The 12,838-nt window shown below is 50.3% G+C and overlaps 1 protein-coding gene across 2 annotated transcripts in view; it reads right to left on the reverse strand.

Annotated features, from left to right (window-relative positions):
• Positions 1-3,369: 3,369 nt before the first annotated feature.
• The window catches only part of TLL2 (tolloid like 2), a 119,283-nt gene continuing 109,814 nt past the window's right edge, over positions 3,370-12,838 (reverse strand). For both annotated transcript variants that reach the window (XM_082722144.1, XM_082722143.1), the window contains exons 18-21: positions 12,691-12,818; positions 9,618-9,831; positions 8,067-8,317; positions 3,370-6,568 (exon numbers count right to left, since the gene is read on the reverse strand). In XM_082722144.1, coding sequence (XP_082578270.1) covers positions 6,434-6,568; positions 8,067-8,317; positions 9,618-9,831; positions 12,691-12,818 — 728 coding nt within the window. In that variant the 3' untranslated portion in view covers positions 3,370-6,433. The remainder of the gene's footprint in view (positions 6,569-8,066; positions 8,318-9,617; positions 9,832-12,690; positions 12,819-12,838) is intronic.

Here is a 12,838-nt window from a genome sequence, read left to right on the forward strand (position 1 = left end):
ACAAAAACAGCCTTAACGCTGGAGAAGAAACTGGTGGCTACCGGAGGGGGAGTTGGGGGAGGGGTGACACTGGTGAGGGGGATTCAGAACACACTTATCCTGAGGAGAACTGAGTCATGTACAGAATCACTGAATTGCTACATTGTACTATAACAGGGCATGTTAACTGCACTGGAAACAGACAGAAGGTCTTAACAACAACGACGACGACGACAAGGGACAGACTGAGCTGGGGCCTGACCGGTGAGCATGGCAGGGCACAGAGAGACTTCTGTTGCGGGGTGGTGACACGGCTTTCAGGAGTCAAAGTGGAAGCAGAAGAGGAGCTAGGTGATGTTGGCGCAGATGACCTGGCTTCCCTGGGAAGCCCAGATGACAAGGGCTGCCTGGCTGGTCACGGGCCGGTGAGCGCTGGTGGAGGCCGCCCTGGGACAGGGGGACAGTGGAAATGGAGAGCAGTGAATGGGTTTGTGACTTCCTGTGGAGCTAGAGGCAGTCAGATTTGACAGCAGAGCAAAATGTGCAGAAGGAAGCTGACGTCCCCGGTTTGGGGCTCAGCTCACAGAGGGCACGGGACCCTGTGTGTTCAGGCAGGGAAAATGGATTTGGGGCGCAGGGATCCAGGCCTGAGGAGACCAGACTGAGCAAGACCCACATGGCCGGTGTTTCACGGGGCTTTCACGTCCCAAGACTCCACAGGGACACCTCCGCTGACGTCCTGGTGTCTGGATATCATGGAGACAACAGTTCAGACAGGCCGGTGTTTAACCCCTTAGCTGCCATTATGGAAGCTTCATGGTCTTAGGCAAGTAAAGTAACTTCTTCCAGTCTCAGTCTCAATCTGTAAAGTGGGGCTAATAAGGTTTACAATGACCAGGCTAGTGAAATCAGTACAACTGGAACAGGGTGCGCCTCTAACTTCACTTGGTGGGCATTGACTCCCACCTGGACCAGAGAGCTGCACCGAGGGACTCTAGTTCATGGTCCCCGCCCCCTCTGGCTAGGCTGTCTATGGTGGGTAAGGCCAGTGAGGTCCTTTTTGACTCTTTGTCAAAATTGTCAACATCCACTGACTATCATCCCTCCTTCTAATTGTTCCTTTAGGAGAATTGCTAAGACCTCTAGTCGGTGGTGCACTGGCCAAGTGTCCAGGCCAGTTGTGGTTCTTGGGTCACAGGCATCCAATGGACTGTGATTAACTTAAGAAGAAGGGGGCTTTATTGGCTGGGTAGAGCAAAACTCACAGAAAGAAGAGAAGCCAGGGAAGGAGGCTCTGGGAAGGCAGAGCGAGGGTGCTCCTCAGGCTTCCACAGCAGAGACCCTCCACCGTCTTCTCAGGTTTTCTTCCCAGGGAAAATGAGCTCTAACACATCTCAACGCCTTTGCCCCGTGATCAAAATTTTGCCCCTTGATCAAAACTTCAATTCCAGGAAGATGATCTGATTGGTCTGGCTTGGGTATGTGCCCCAGGAGGCCACTCCCTCCCACTGAAACTAGGTGGTTGGTCTGGCCAAAGGAACATGGCACCATTACTCAAAACACGAGGGAATGGATGAGATGAGTGGAGCTCATCTCCTCCTCTGGCAGTGTTAGGCCTGGGAATGATCTTCTCAGAAACTGTAGAAGGCATGCCCTTTTGTGGGTGAGAGATCATGGCCACCGAAGCTGAGACGCCCTCATCATTTGTATCCTCACATAGAATGGTTTGCCAGGCAATAACCGGTTAGTTTAAAAACCTGGAACATTCTGAATGATAAATGGCCTTACTCTTGATTGTTTAAAATCTGTATCTAAAACATCAGTAAGGAAATAGCGATGAAGTAAAATGTTAAAACACACAGAAAGATTCTGGTCATGTCTCTATCTATGAATGTCACATGTGAGAGTCATTAATGTGGCCCACCAGATACTTCTATTCCTTGACTCCCAGTTGAGAGTAGCCGTATGGGCTGCTCTGGCCAAAGACATGGGAGTGGAAGCGATGTGGCCCTCGCTGGCAGTGGTCAAAGACAGTGCGTGTTCTGTCAGTTTCCCTCAGCCAGAGAAATCAGCAAAGCTCCAGGTAGCAGCGGCCCCATCACCCCATCCTGACCAAGGGTAATGTGGAAGAGCTTCCAGATGGCAGAAATGCACATGTAGTAAGAACAAGAAGTCAGCCTTTCCAGTGTAATTCCTGATATCTGGGGGTTGCTTGCCTGAACTACCTTACCCTGACTGATCCATCCAGCATTCATACCCCTGTCCCATGGGGGCTCACTCTTGAGGTACTGGTAACAGCAAGAAAGAAAGTCCTAAAACCTTGACCCTCCACACACAGCACAAAACAGTTGCGAAAGAGTTCTGCATTTAGATTGTTTTGCATTAAGATCAAGTTGAGTGGGACGCTTGGGTGGCTCAGTCGGTTAAGCGTCTGCCTTGGGCTCAGGTCATGATCCTGGGGTCCTGGGATCGAGTCCCACATTGGGCTCTCTGCTCAGTGGGGAGCTTGCTTCTCCCTCTGCCGCCCCACACCCACCTGCTCGTGCTCACTCTAGTTCTCGCCCTCTCTCTCCCTCTCTGACAAATAAATAAATAAAATCTTTAAAAAAAAAAAAAAAAAAGACGAGGCTGAGTGTTTAAAAAAAAAAAATACACAGTTCCTTATCACCATTCCCTGATAGGACCCACAAAATCCTAAACACACCCCCACGGTCTCCTCAGCTGGTCAGCATGAGAAGACTGTCCTTGACTCGATGGAACTTCTGTCTTGGGTTAAAAATGAGCCTGTATCACAGGAAATAAGTGAGATACAGATTTGCTGTATTTGACGAGGACTTTTTCCAAGGACTACTTATAAGGGTCCTCCTTGGGGGATAACAAAGTGCCCCAGGATTCCACAAGCTGGTGTCATGACCAGCCCTAGGCCTGAGTGGGGCATAGGAGTGGCTGCCAGAGCCCAGAAAGAGAGAGAGGGAGAGAGAGGGCCAAATTACAGGAGGTCTGATCTTTAGTTTTAGATGCCAGCTGTGGTCCTCAGGCACAGAGGCAGGTGGAGATGAGTAGAAAGAGGTGCTGAGGGACAAATGGGTAGAGCCTACCATCTCAAGCTCGGTCACCATAGCAACCAGTCCACAACAAGCATGCTGTCAGATTTCCAACTTGTTTGGATTCAAGAAAGGGCATGACTTTGAAACCGTCTTCAACTTTGCTCATGACTTTCTGGGTCCAATAGGTCCCTGTTCTGGACCAGGCACTGGGTACTCACCAGAGAGTAGAAAACCAATGAGAAGATGACCCCTTTTTCTATCCTCAAGTCTGGTGGCATTAGAGGAAGTTATTGCCAAGAGGACCACTCTTGTCTGGACTAGTGATACAAACCCAGGACACATCCATAAATCCACATTCTTTAATGAAACAATTCTTTCTAGACAGATATGTTAGCTCCCCTCCACTTTCTCTTTGAAACTAACAGTTCATGAAATGCAAAATTAAACAAAATAAAAAGTACAACATATTTATAGATAGCACTCTAAACAGTTTTTCTTTTTTAAAAAGAAAACTTTTAGGCATTTGAGATTATTTTTCAGAAGTCCGAACTACCAAAAAAACTTGAAAAACAAGGAAGCCGAAGCCAAGGGAACATTTGTTCGAAAACTGAACAACAATACTGCAAGTTATTTGAGACTCTTCGATTGGACCAGATCAGTGGCAAATCCCCGTGAGAATTTGCTAGTTACTAGGGTTTTACAAACAATTTATATAGGCTGAGGGTTTCATGAGTAAGACAAAACTTAAGGAAAACGGTTTTAGAGTGAATCAGTACACAGCCTCCTCGTGTCCGTTTGGAGAAACTCCACAAGCTAACGTTAGTTCCAGACCCTCACCCTGCCCTGGGATTCAGGTTCTAGCTTCTGCCAGACCAGATCACACCAGAACTGGACCAGGCCGATGACCCGGACTCCAAGTATTTCATCAGGTTACCAAGGTAATTCTGTGAACGTGACATCCCCAAGGCCTAGCACCCAATTATAGGACAAAGCAGGTTGGTACAAGGTCCCCTGAGAGGACCTTCAGCAGTGGGCCTGGGTTTTCCTGCGGAGGGGACCTTCTGTTCCCAAGCCAAGGCATTAGTCCCCGTGCGAGCTTCCCGGGGAGCGGGCTGGCCGGCCCCAGCTGAATCAGGGCTTGTCTTGTCTGATGTCACTCGCAGAAGGCCTCACTAAACGTTTTCATAAGCGTCCCATTGTTTCAAGCTGGCCAAGTTGGGTGTTTTTGAAAATATTCCTACTACAGAGATAAAAATAAGTACCATTGTTCCACGAGGGTGGCCAACCTTGAGGCAGAGCCAACTCTGTTTCTGACTCTCTCCCACTTTTCCACAGAATTCGTTGATTCTATTCAGATGTCTAAAATGTTAGAAGACAGGATTTTTCTGTCGCTGGAGCAAGACCTCTCGTAGCCACCTATGTATTCTGGTTTCAGCTTCAATGTGGGCACATACGATGAGACAAAGTAAAACCCCAGAAAAATACAATACTCTGAGAGCTGGGATCCACCTTAGAGGGCAGGTTGGACCACAAGACAAAGGGCTCCCGTGGCTGAGCCCGAGTGCCGCCGGGGCAGGGCCTAGGAGGTGTCTGGATGTGAGAACACGGACCGAATCTCCATCCAGGGCCCAGAGAGGGACTGGGGAACGACATGCATAAAACGCAGGGCTGCTCCAGGAAGGCCCGCACGGTGAAGCTACGGTCAGCGGGTCGGCACTGGTCACACTGCGTCGATTAAGGCTCTGACAGCTGGTCCTTTACATACATACATATATACACACATATATTATTATTAATAATAATATTTTGAATTTTTCTCTGTTTTAAGGAAAAAAATATTTCCATGCATTTCTTCTACGTTTCTTTGTATTATCCTTTGTTTTACTCCCAGCCATCATTTTAATTAGACAGAGTCCTCTGAGGGCACATTCTGATCTTCAAAAAATATAACTTTTAAGCTTTCACAAATACTTTGTTTACAATGACGTCGTATCATCCCAGAGGAATTCTGGTGCTCGGGAGCTATCTCGGGTCTCACACGGGAAACACTCTCGTGTGCCGTCCTGTGCTCAATACCAACCCCACAGGACTTAGAGTTATGTAAACATTATTTAAAAATTATTCCAACATAAATACTCTTTTAAAGCTAACATACCACAGCTTTTAGCTCATAATGCCCATAGATGCCTTAATGAAATGCCATTCAAAACTACCTCACTGCTTAAAAGTACACGTGGAGGTTCTAAAATTATGTAAACAACATCCTCTACACTTCCTCTAGAACAAGTGCCAAGTGTGGTGAATTCTGATTGCAAGCTGGGGGCTGAGTACCAGTTGGCCTGAGCGAAGTTCAGTACCACGCACTTCGCAGCCTGACTGGTGACAGAAGTTAGTCACAGGTTGACTATTCCCACAGATGATGCATGAATCCTACATGACTTACAATTCCATTTTCAACAGTGTTTGCCCCACGGGGACCTGAACTCGTCCTTCATGGGCTGTCTTTGCACGTCTTGCAAACGCAGTTTGAATCAGTTGTCTAGAAGTCAAGGTCAACCACAGCAAGTATCTCCAACTCTGGAGGAGGAAATGGTCTTCCAAGTCCATGGTGGGGGTCTTCTGAAGTCAGCCAGGACGGGTGTCAGGAGAAGCCAAGATGTTTTCTTCTCAGCACACTGGGGAGTCTCACCAGCAGATATGTTGTTAGAGTTCACAGTGGCTGCTTTAGCCTCCCAAGGGGGAAGCCCAAAGTGGCAAGGAGACTTAGAGGGAAGGCTTGAGGTCTACCAGTGTGGTGAAAGTGATGCTCACACTCCAGGTCCCTCTGTGCACTGCCTCCTGCAAGTTCTTTTCCAGGCCTGAGATCTGTATTCTCAGGGTTCCTGGTTGATATGTCCCTGGCAGACAGAAAGCGAAAATCTCCAGCCAAAGCTGTGAGTCACAAAACAGCCATGGCCAAGCATTTATCCTCACTGCTCAGTGTGGACAGAAGACAGCCTGAGTCTCCAGGACACAGTCACATTGCCTGGCACCTGGCAAAGCATGTCTAGAAACAGAGGCATGACCAACCCAAGGGCGGGCATCTTGCCCCACAGGAGAAAGGGACAGGAGAATGAGTATGACCAGGCATAGCTTGAGTGGCAGGTGATTTCAAAACCTTAATCTTCTCTCAAAGTCCATGATTGATAACATTATGACCAGAATCAAACATCTTCCCTCCTCCTTCTTGGCTGAGCCTTACCAGATACATACCTCCAAGACTAGATTTTGAGTTCTTGTTTGAGAAGAAAACAAAAAACAAAAAACAACCAAAAAACACAACAACTCTACATTGGTTTAGGGCAGATTCACAAGGTGCTATTGTCATAAAATACTTTCTCAGTTCCCGTCTTTCATGAACATTGATGTCATTTCTTCATGTGCAGGGCATCCTGGAACTTGGTGCTGGTGTATCGGGCGTGAAAGCCTTTCTTGTTGATGGTGTCATCCGTGTGGAACTGAATCATCAGAGAATCTCCTGCAGAGTAGATCTCTTCCAGTGGCTGAGGAGAGGGCAGAAGAAAACCAGGGGGACATCAGGTCAGTTGGCTGTGGCTGGAGTTTTAAATACGGAGGATGAGACAGAGGTTACATGAGAACACGGGCAGGTCTGTGCTGCCACAGGGCGTCCCAGGTACCAGAGACTCTGAAAGACACTGACACAAGCTCCTTTTCAAAGGAAAACATTGCCTTTTCTGCTCCAGAAAAGAGCTCCCCAGGCCCTATGATTTCAAAGACAGTCCTAGACCCACAGCTTATATGGACTCTATGGGTTATGAAGGGCACAGATGGGCTGGGGACTATTCTGACCGCTTTCAGATCTTACCTCATGTAAACCTCACCAGGGGGGTGTTGTCTCCATTTTACACTTACGAAAACTGAAACTCGAGATCACACAGCTAATCAGGACCCCAGCTCAGGTCTTTTTGACCGTGAGGTCACTCCTGGGATAGATCTCCCAGCCGACCAAACACCAAACACCGCAGGGTCTGCGGCCCAGACCCTGTCCTCCTAGGAGTGAAACACGGCACGGAGCCTCTGAATTTGTCACATAGGTGTCGCCAAGGGCTCAAGGAAGGGGAGCCAGGCTCTGAGGCTGCTGTCTTCCAGGGCGCAGAGGGACCTAACTGGGCTTCCCACACAACTCACTGGTTGGGACTCTCCAAAGTTTTCCTCTGCACGTAGGCCCCACAGTCTTTGAAAGACTTTATCAAAGGCATGGCGTTGGTCAGGTCACACTTTGTCATCCTTTCTTTTCGGGAAGGCGAGGGAAGATGATGGTAAATTATTCAGAGACCGATATAAACGCCACTTTGAGGTTTGGATCAGCACAAGAGGCAATCTCGACTCCAAAATGAGCTGATGTAAATTCAGCTGACAGCAAAGAAGCTTGTGTGAACAGCTCCGGACCGAGACAAGGAGAGGACAGGGGCCCAGTGGGAGCGGCGCCCAGTGTGGCTCAGACAGAGCCTGACCAGGACCCCATACCGGCCCGTTCACACACTTGCCCCAGGTGCCAGCTTCTAGATGAGGTGCAGGGAAACAGGGACCAACCCAGGCCTGCCCTGTCCGGGGCAGGGGGCTGAGGAGAGAGGTGACAATGAGAAAAATGATGAGGACCCGGAGCCCAAGTGTGTGTTTCCAGTAAGACTCATCATTCCCTCAGGCATTTGGATTGCCTGGGGAGAGACTTGTGAAGACATGAGATATACAAAAGCATGATTTAAAACAAGTTTAAAAGCCTCAAAGCCCAATCAAAATGTAGGTGGGGTGGGATAGGGAGCCCTTTGCAAACACAGGTGGAAAAGCCTCAAGGAAGGCGCTCTGACAGGGCCTGCATCAGTCAGGGACCCTCCTGATGGGCTCCCAGGTTACTCCCCGCCTCCTCTCTGGACCCCTTTCCCCTTCCCCAATGCGCTCCAGCAGCAGGGGCCGCCCCCTGCCCCCCACCCCCGTCCCCGGTCTGGCACCTGGGGTGTCTCAGGCACCCTGTGCACTCACCCCAGAGCCGCAGAAGCGGCCGAGCCTGGGCGCGGTGCTGTCATAGCCGTCGTAGGCCTCCATGTAGTCGTACCCACAGTCGGCCTCCTCCTCCACCTCAAAGGTCCGGAAGATCAGCTCGACACCGTAGCCGTCCTCGGCCACGATCACCCAGTTGCAGTGGGCATGGCTCGGGTAGTTGTTGTCCCCAAACTGGGTGTGGGAATACAGCTCTTTGGTCTGCACTTCAGCCTTCAGCCTGCCCCCGCACTCTGGAGCAGAGAGACAGCCGCCCCGTCCCCTTGGCACAGAGACCCGTGGGCCACCCCCACCTGCTTCCTGGCCCGGGCCTTCTCTCTTCAACCCTGCCAGTCCGCTTTCTCTACGGGACCTTGCATGTGCCCTGTAGGAAAGTCTGGCAGGTTTCCTCATCCCATTTTACAGAGGCATAAACAGAGGCCGATAGGTCTGAGTTTTAGGGCTTGCTGAGGGGGGGGTCCAAATTGGCTCTTCGCAGCCAAGGTCCTATGTTGCAGGATTGGGTCACATAAGGCCTCCGGGGAATTCCTAAGCAAGCTACTGGAAAAAACTGCCTGGTTGGATCTCTACCACCTAGTTAACTGGAAGTTCTAGAAGCACCTGGGGGATCTCCAGCCCCAGCTGCTTACTGTAATTTGTAACTGCTGCCAAGAGAGGGCACCCAAAGCACATCCGAACCACTGGTCACTCTCAAACCCAGAAACCTCAGATTAGAGACTGACTTCCTCCAGCATCTGACAGTGGTGAGAATAGACTGACTTTGAGGCTCCTGGGGGTGTCACGAGTGAGGTGAGCCTCATACTTTGGGCTTGTATTCTGCAATGCTGGCTTCTGAGTTTGTGACTAGGACTATAACTCTGGTTGGCCTGGGTCCCACGCTATCTCGTCTAGGCCACTAGAGACCACATAAAAGAAACGGATAAAGGAGAGTGAGCGCCAATTAGAAACTGGCAGAAATTCTGAAGGCAAGTTCCTCCACTGCCTGTCCTCAATGTGCTCCATGCCTCCAAGGGGCCGAGCTCCCCATGGTGTGGCTTCTGTGTGGTCCAGTCCTGCCTGCCTGCCGACTCTCAACCCCACGTGCTCTTGCTGAGAATTTCCTCCAGGTCTGAGCTGTCTTTGGGAAATGTCGAATCCCCGAGATGTGACATGTTAAGTGGAAGGAAAATAATGGGTAGTAGAAACATTTTCCATTTTCCAGAACTGGCCCTTAGGAGATGACAGGGGCTGCTCTCTGCCCCTCAGCTCCCAGACTTTGGGATTTCATGGACCAGCAAGCTTACCAATATGTTTGGGAAAGAGGATGGGAGAGAGGGAGGGCGAGAGGAAAGAAGGGTGGCCCCAACAAAGGGTTGCCCACTTTAAATGTCGATTAAGGACATTCAAAGAAAACAACTCTTCCCCCTACAGTTTCACTGTTACAGGGACACGTGACCGCGCACCTCCCACCTCCTAGTGTCAGCAGGAAAGGTGTTTGTCTCCCTGCCTCGGTGGCCATCTAGGCCTAGCCCCGTGGGTCCAAGCAGGCTGTACCTGTGCTGTGAGTTGCCTGGAAGCCTTTCCTCTGCACAGACGCATCTGAATAGAACCTGAGAAACAGGCTGCTGCCTGAAGCCACCACGGGGTCCGGTTTCTTGCTGCCGCAGAAGCGGCCAAGGAGGGGGGCCTGGTTGTCAGGCCCGTCGTATAGCTCCAGGTGGTCGTAAGCACATTCTTGGTGCTGCTCGATCTCAAACTCGTTAAATGTCTGGGGATGGAAGAGCAGAAGGGAAGCGGGGCCTCGCACTCAGCTGGGCCAAGGGCCACCTCTCCGGAGACTGGGAGAGGACGGGGTGCATGGGACACTCTCTTCTGGTTCCCAAACAACCCTACGCGGTAATCACAGGAGCTACTGTTGCTTGGGCACTTTGCAGCTGAGATAGCTGGGCTCCTCTGTCCCATCACAAGGATCTTTCTCACTTAATAGGGATAGCAGCAAAGATCAGGTACTCCCTCTGGGTCAGGAGCTGTTAAAAGTGCTTTACAAATACAACCATATCATCCTCACATCCCTGTGCTGTGTCTACTTCTACCATCCCCACTTTACAGATGAGGAAACTGAGGTCAGAGCAGTCAGGTGACTTGCCCAAGGTCACCCACTGGTAGGGCTGGAGGTCCAGCTGCAGAGCCCCCGCCCTCCACCTTTGTGCTATGCTGTGCAATCCTTCAGTACAAATGATGGGACAAGGCTGTGTGAAATGCACACTGTTCCTCGTCTATATCCTCATAGTGGCTGGCATTTGAAGAGAGTTTTTTCCTGCGCCAAATATTCATGAGCATTTTCTCACTTAATTCTGGGACTAAGAGGGAGAGTTAGTTTTAGACCCAAAGTGCAGAAGGGGAAAACTGAGTCTTAGAGAAATATCTTGCCCAAGAGTATTCCTCCAAGCTAGAGGAGGCTGGAACTGGACTTAGTCCCCAGCCAGCCTGATTCCAGCCCACACTTCTAACCTTCACCAGGCTATACTGCCCACCTCCTCCCTGTCCCCCAAAGCTGACCAGGGGAGCCCCTCCATTCCAGGCCATACACCAAGCTTCACAACTCCAAATGCAGAGCTTCTTAGGGACCGGGCAGCTGAATGACTGACGGCCTGCCCACAGCTGCCAGGAAGATGGGACAAGTGAGAGGCGACAGGGTTAGATGAAGTCTTGAACCAAAGGACAGAGCAGGAAGAGAAGACATTAGTGGGGGGTGAGGGGAGTCTGAATTCATAAGAGAGTTGCTGGAAAGACAGGACAGGGATGTTGGTAGAGAGGGATCATTAGCAGTGTGGACTTTCACAGGAATGACAAACAGTAGAAATAGGCAAAGCTCTTCACACCTTATAGAAGGGGAGCTGGGATTGGGGGTGGTATAGACACAGTGGGCAGAAGCAGGAGGCGAGACCAGCAGCATCAGGGTGGGTGATGCAACGGGAGGGACACCCATGGGACACCCTGTTGCTGCCCCCCATACAGTGAAACACCAGCTTTTGGGAAAGTATTCAATTCACATATTCTGGTAGCAAAAAGAACATGATCAAGACATCCACCATGCACTTCCCAAGGAAGTTTTTTTTTTTTTTAACTAGCACAAATACGTATGAACGTCATATAAATTTGAGATCTGGCCTAACTCTGGCCCCAGTGATCAATTGCCTTAGTTCCTTAGCACTGTAAAGAAGGGGAAGACGTTGGGCAACTACAAAAATCTTGTGGTGCTGGGACAGAAGCGCTATTTCCCACCGCACAGGCTGCGCGTTCCCACCTCCAGGGGGCGCCATTGCCCCGCCGAAACCGGAGCTGTATGTTGCCATTGCGAACCTTCTCCAGCAGAGGGCAGCGTTGGGGGGCGCACTACATCAGCGCACTCCGGGGGGGTTCCCCAACCCCCCAGATACAAGGCGGTTCTCACACCCAGGAAAGCCACCGACAGCACTTCCCACATGGGCAGCTGTGCATATGAGGTGCCTTCTGTGAGCACCCTGTGGTCACGGGCTCTGCCTTTGCCACCCCTCGCTGCCCAGGGCCTGGCACAGACAGACCCCAGCACCTGCGCTCTATTGTGGGCGCGCATTGACCCACCTGTCCTCCGCACCGCCCTCACCCGCCAGTAAACACCCTGGCAAGTCCCCGGGCCATCGTCTGCTTATTATCACCTTCTCCTTTGTTCCCTTCCATTCTCCCTGCATTTTTGGCCCATACTTCAGAGGAACATCCATATGCTTTCTGGAGAGCTTACAAATCGCCAGAGTCAGAAGAACCAGTTAGAAACCGTCTGTCTGGGGTTTACCTCCTCCGGCTGGCGAGAGGGTTTGCTTTATACTCCAGGATCCGGGAGCCTCTGGGGGCTGAGAAACGAGACTTGGACCAGAGACTCAAGTTCTCCTCTGAAATAACCGAGCACAGTGTGCGCACCGACAATCATATGCACGAGAGACTTTAATATTCTAATTCAAGAGAGAATACACATGAATAACCTAACCTCCTATTGTTAATTTTTTTAAATGTAAGTTACAGAGGAAGATGAATGATAAGAGTCCATTCAAGAAGTCTGGGCAAGAAAAAGGATATATATTTTTCCCATGCTTGTAAGTACATTATTATATTTGCATAGGAAATGTCTGGTAGAATTTACCAAAAAAAGTTCAGAGATTTCATTTCTGAAGTGGGCATGGGGGGTCTAGAAGCTTTTGAGTTCCACTTTCCAATGCTCTGAACTGTTTACTTTTTTTTTTTTTTTTCCCTTGAGAATGTATTGTTCCATCAAAAATTACAGCTGGAAACAACTGAATGTCAGCTTTTTCGATCTGTGCAGGGAACGCCCCCTCCAACGGGTACCACTTCGAATAGGTGCTATTTAGAGAGATTTCCTTGCCCCCTCCCCCCTGATCCCTGTGCAGCGGCCCCACGAGGAAGGCTTCATCAGCAACACCATTTTCCAGACAATGAAACCAAGTCCTGGAAGGGTTGAATTTCAACTTTCTCAAGTTTCAGAGCCCGGAAGGGGCAGAGCAGAGATGCAACCCCCCCCCTGTGGGTTTGAAACCAAAGTCTGTGTTGCCCGTCAACTATGAAAATGACTCACAAGTTTCACCCGGTGGCCTGCAGTGGAAGAGATGTTCCAGGTACACTCCCTCCGGCTGGGGTACTTGTCAGGCCAGTTGGGGCTTGCCAGGGTCCCCTCCGCACTGCTGATCCTGTGGGCACAGCCGGCTGGAGGGGGGTGCGGGGAC

Source organism: Mustela nivalis (assembly GCF_964662115.1).
Source record: "Mustela nivalis genome assembly, chromosome: 2".
NCBI lineage: Eukaryota > Metazoa > Chordata > Mammalia > Carnivora > Mustelidae > Mustela > Mustela nivalis.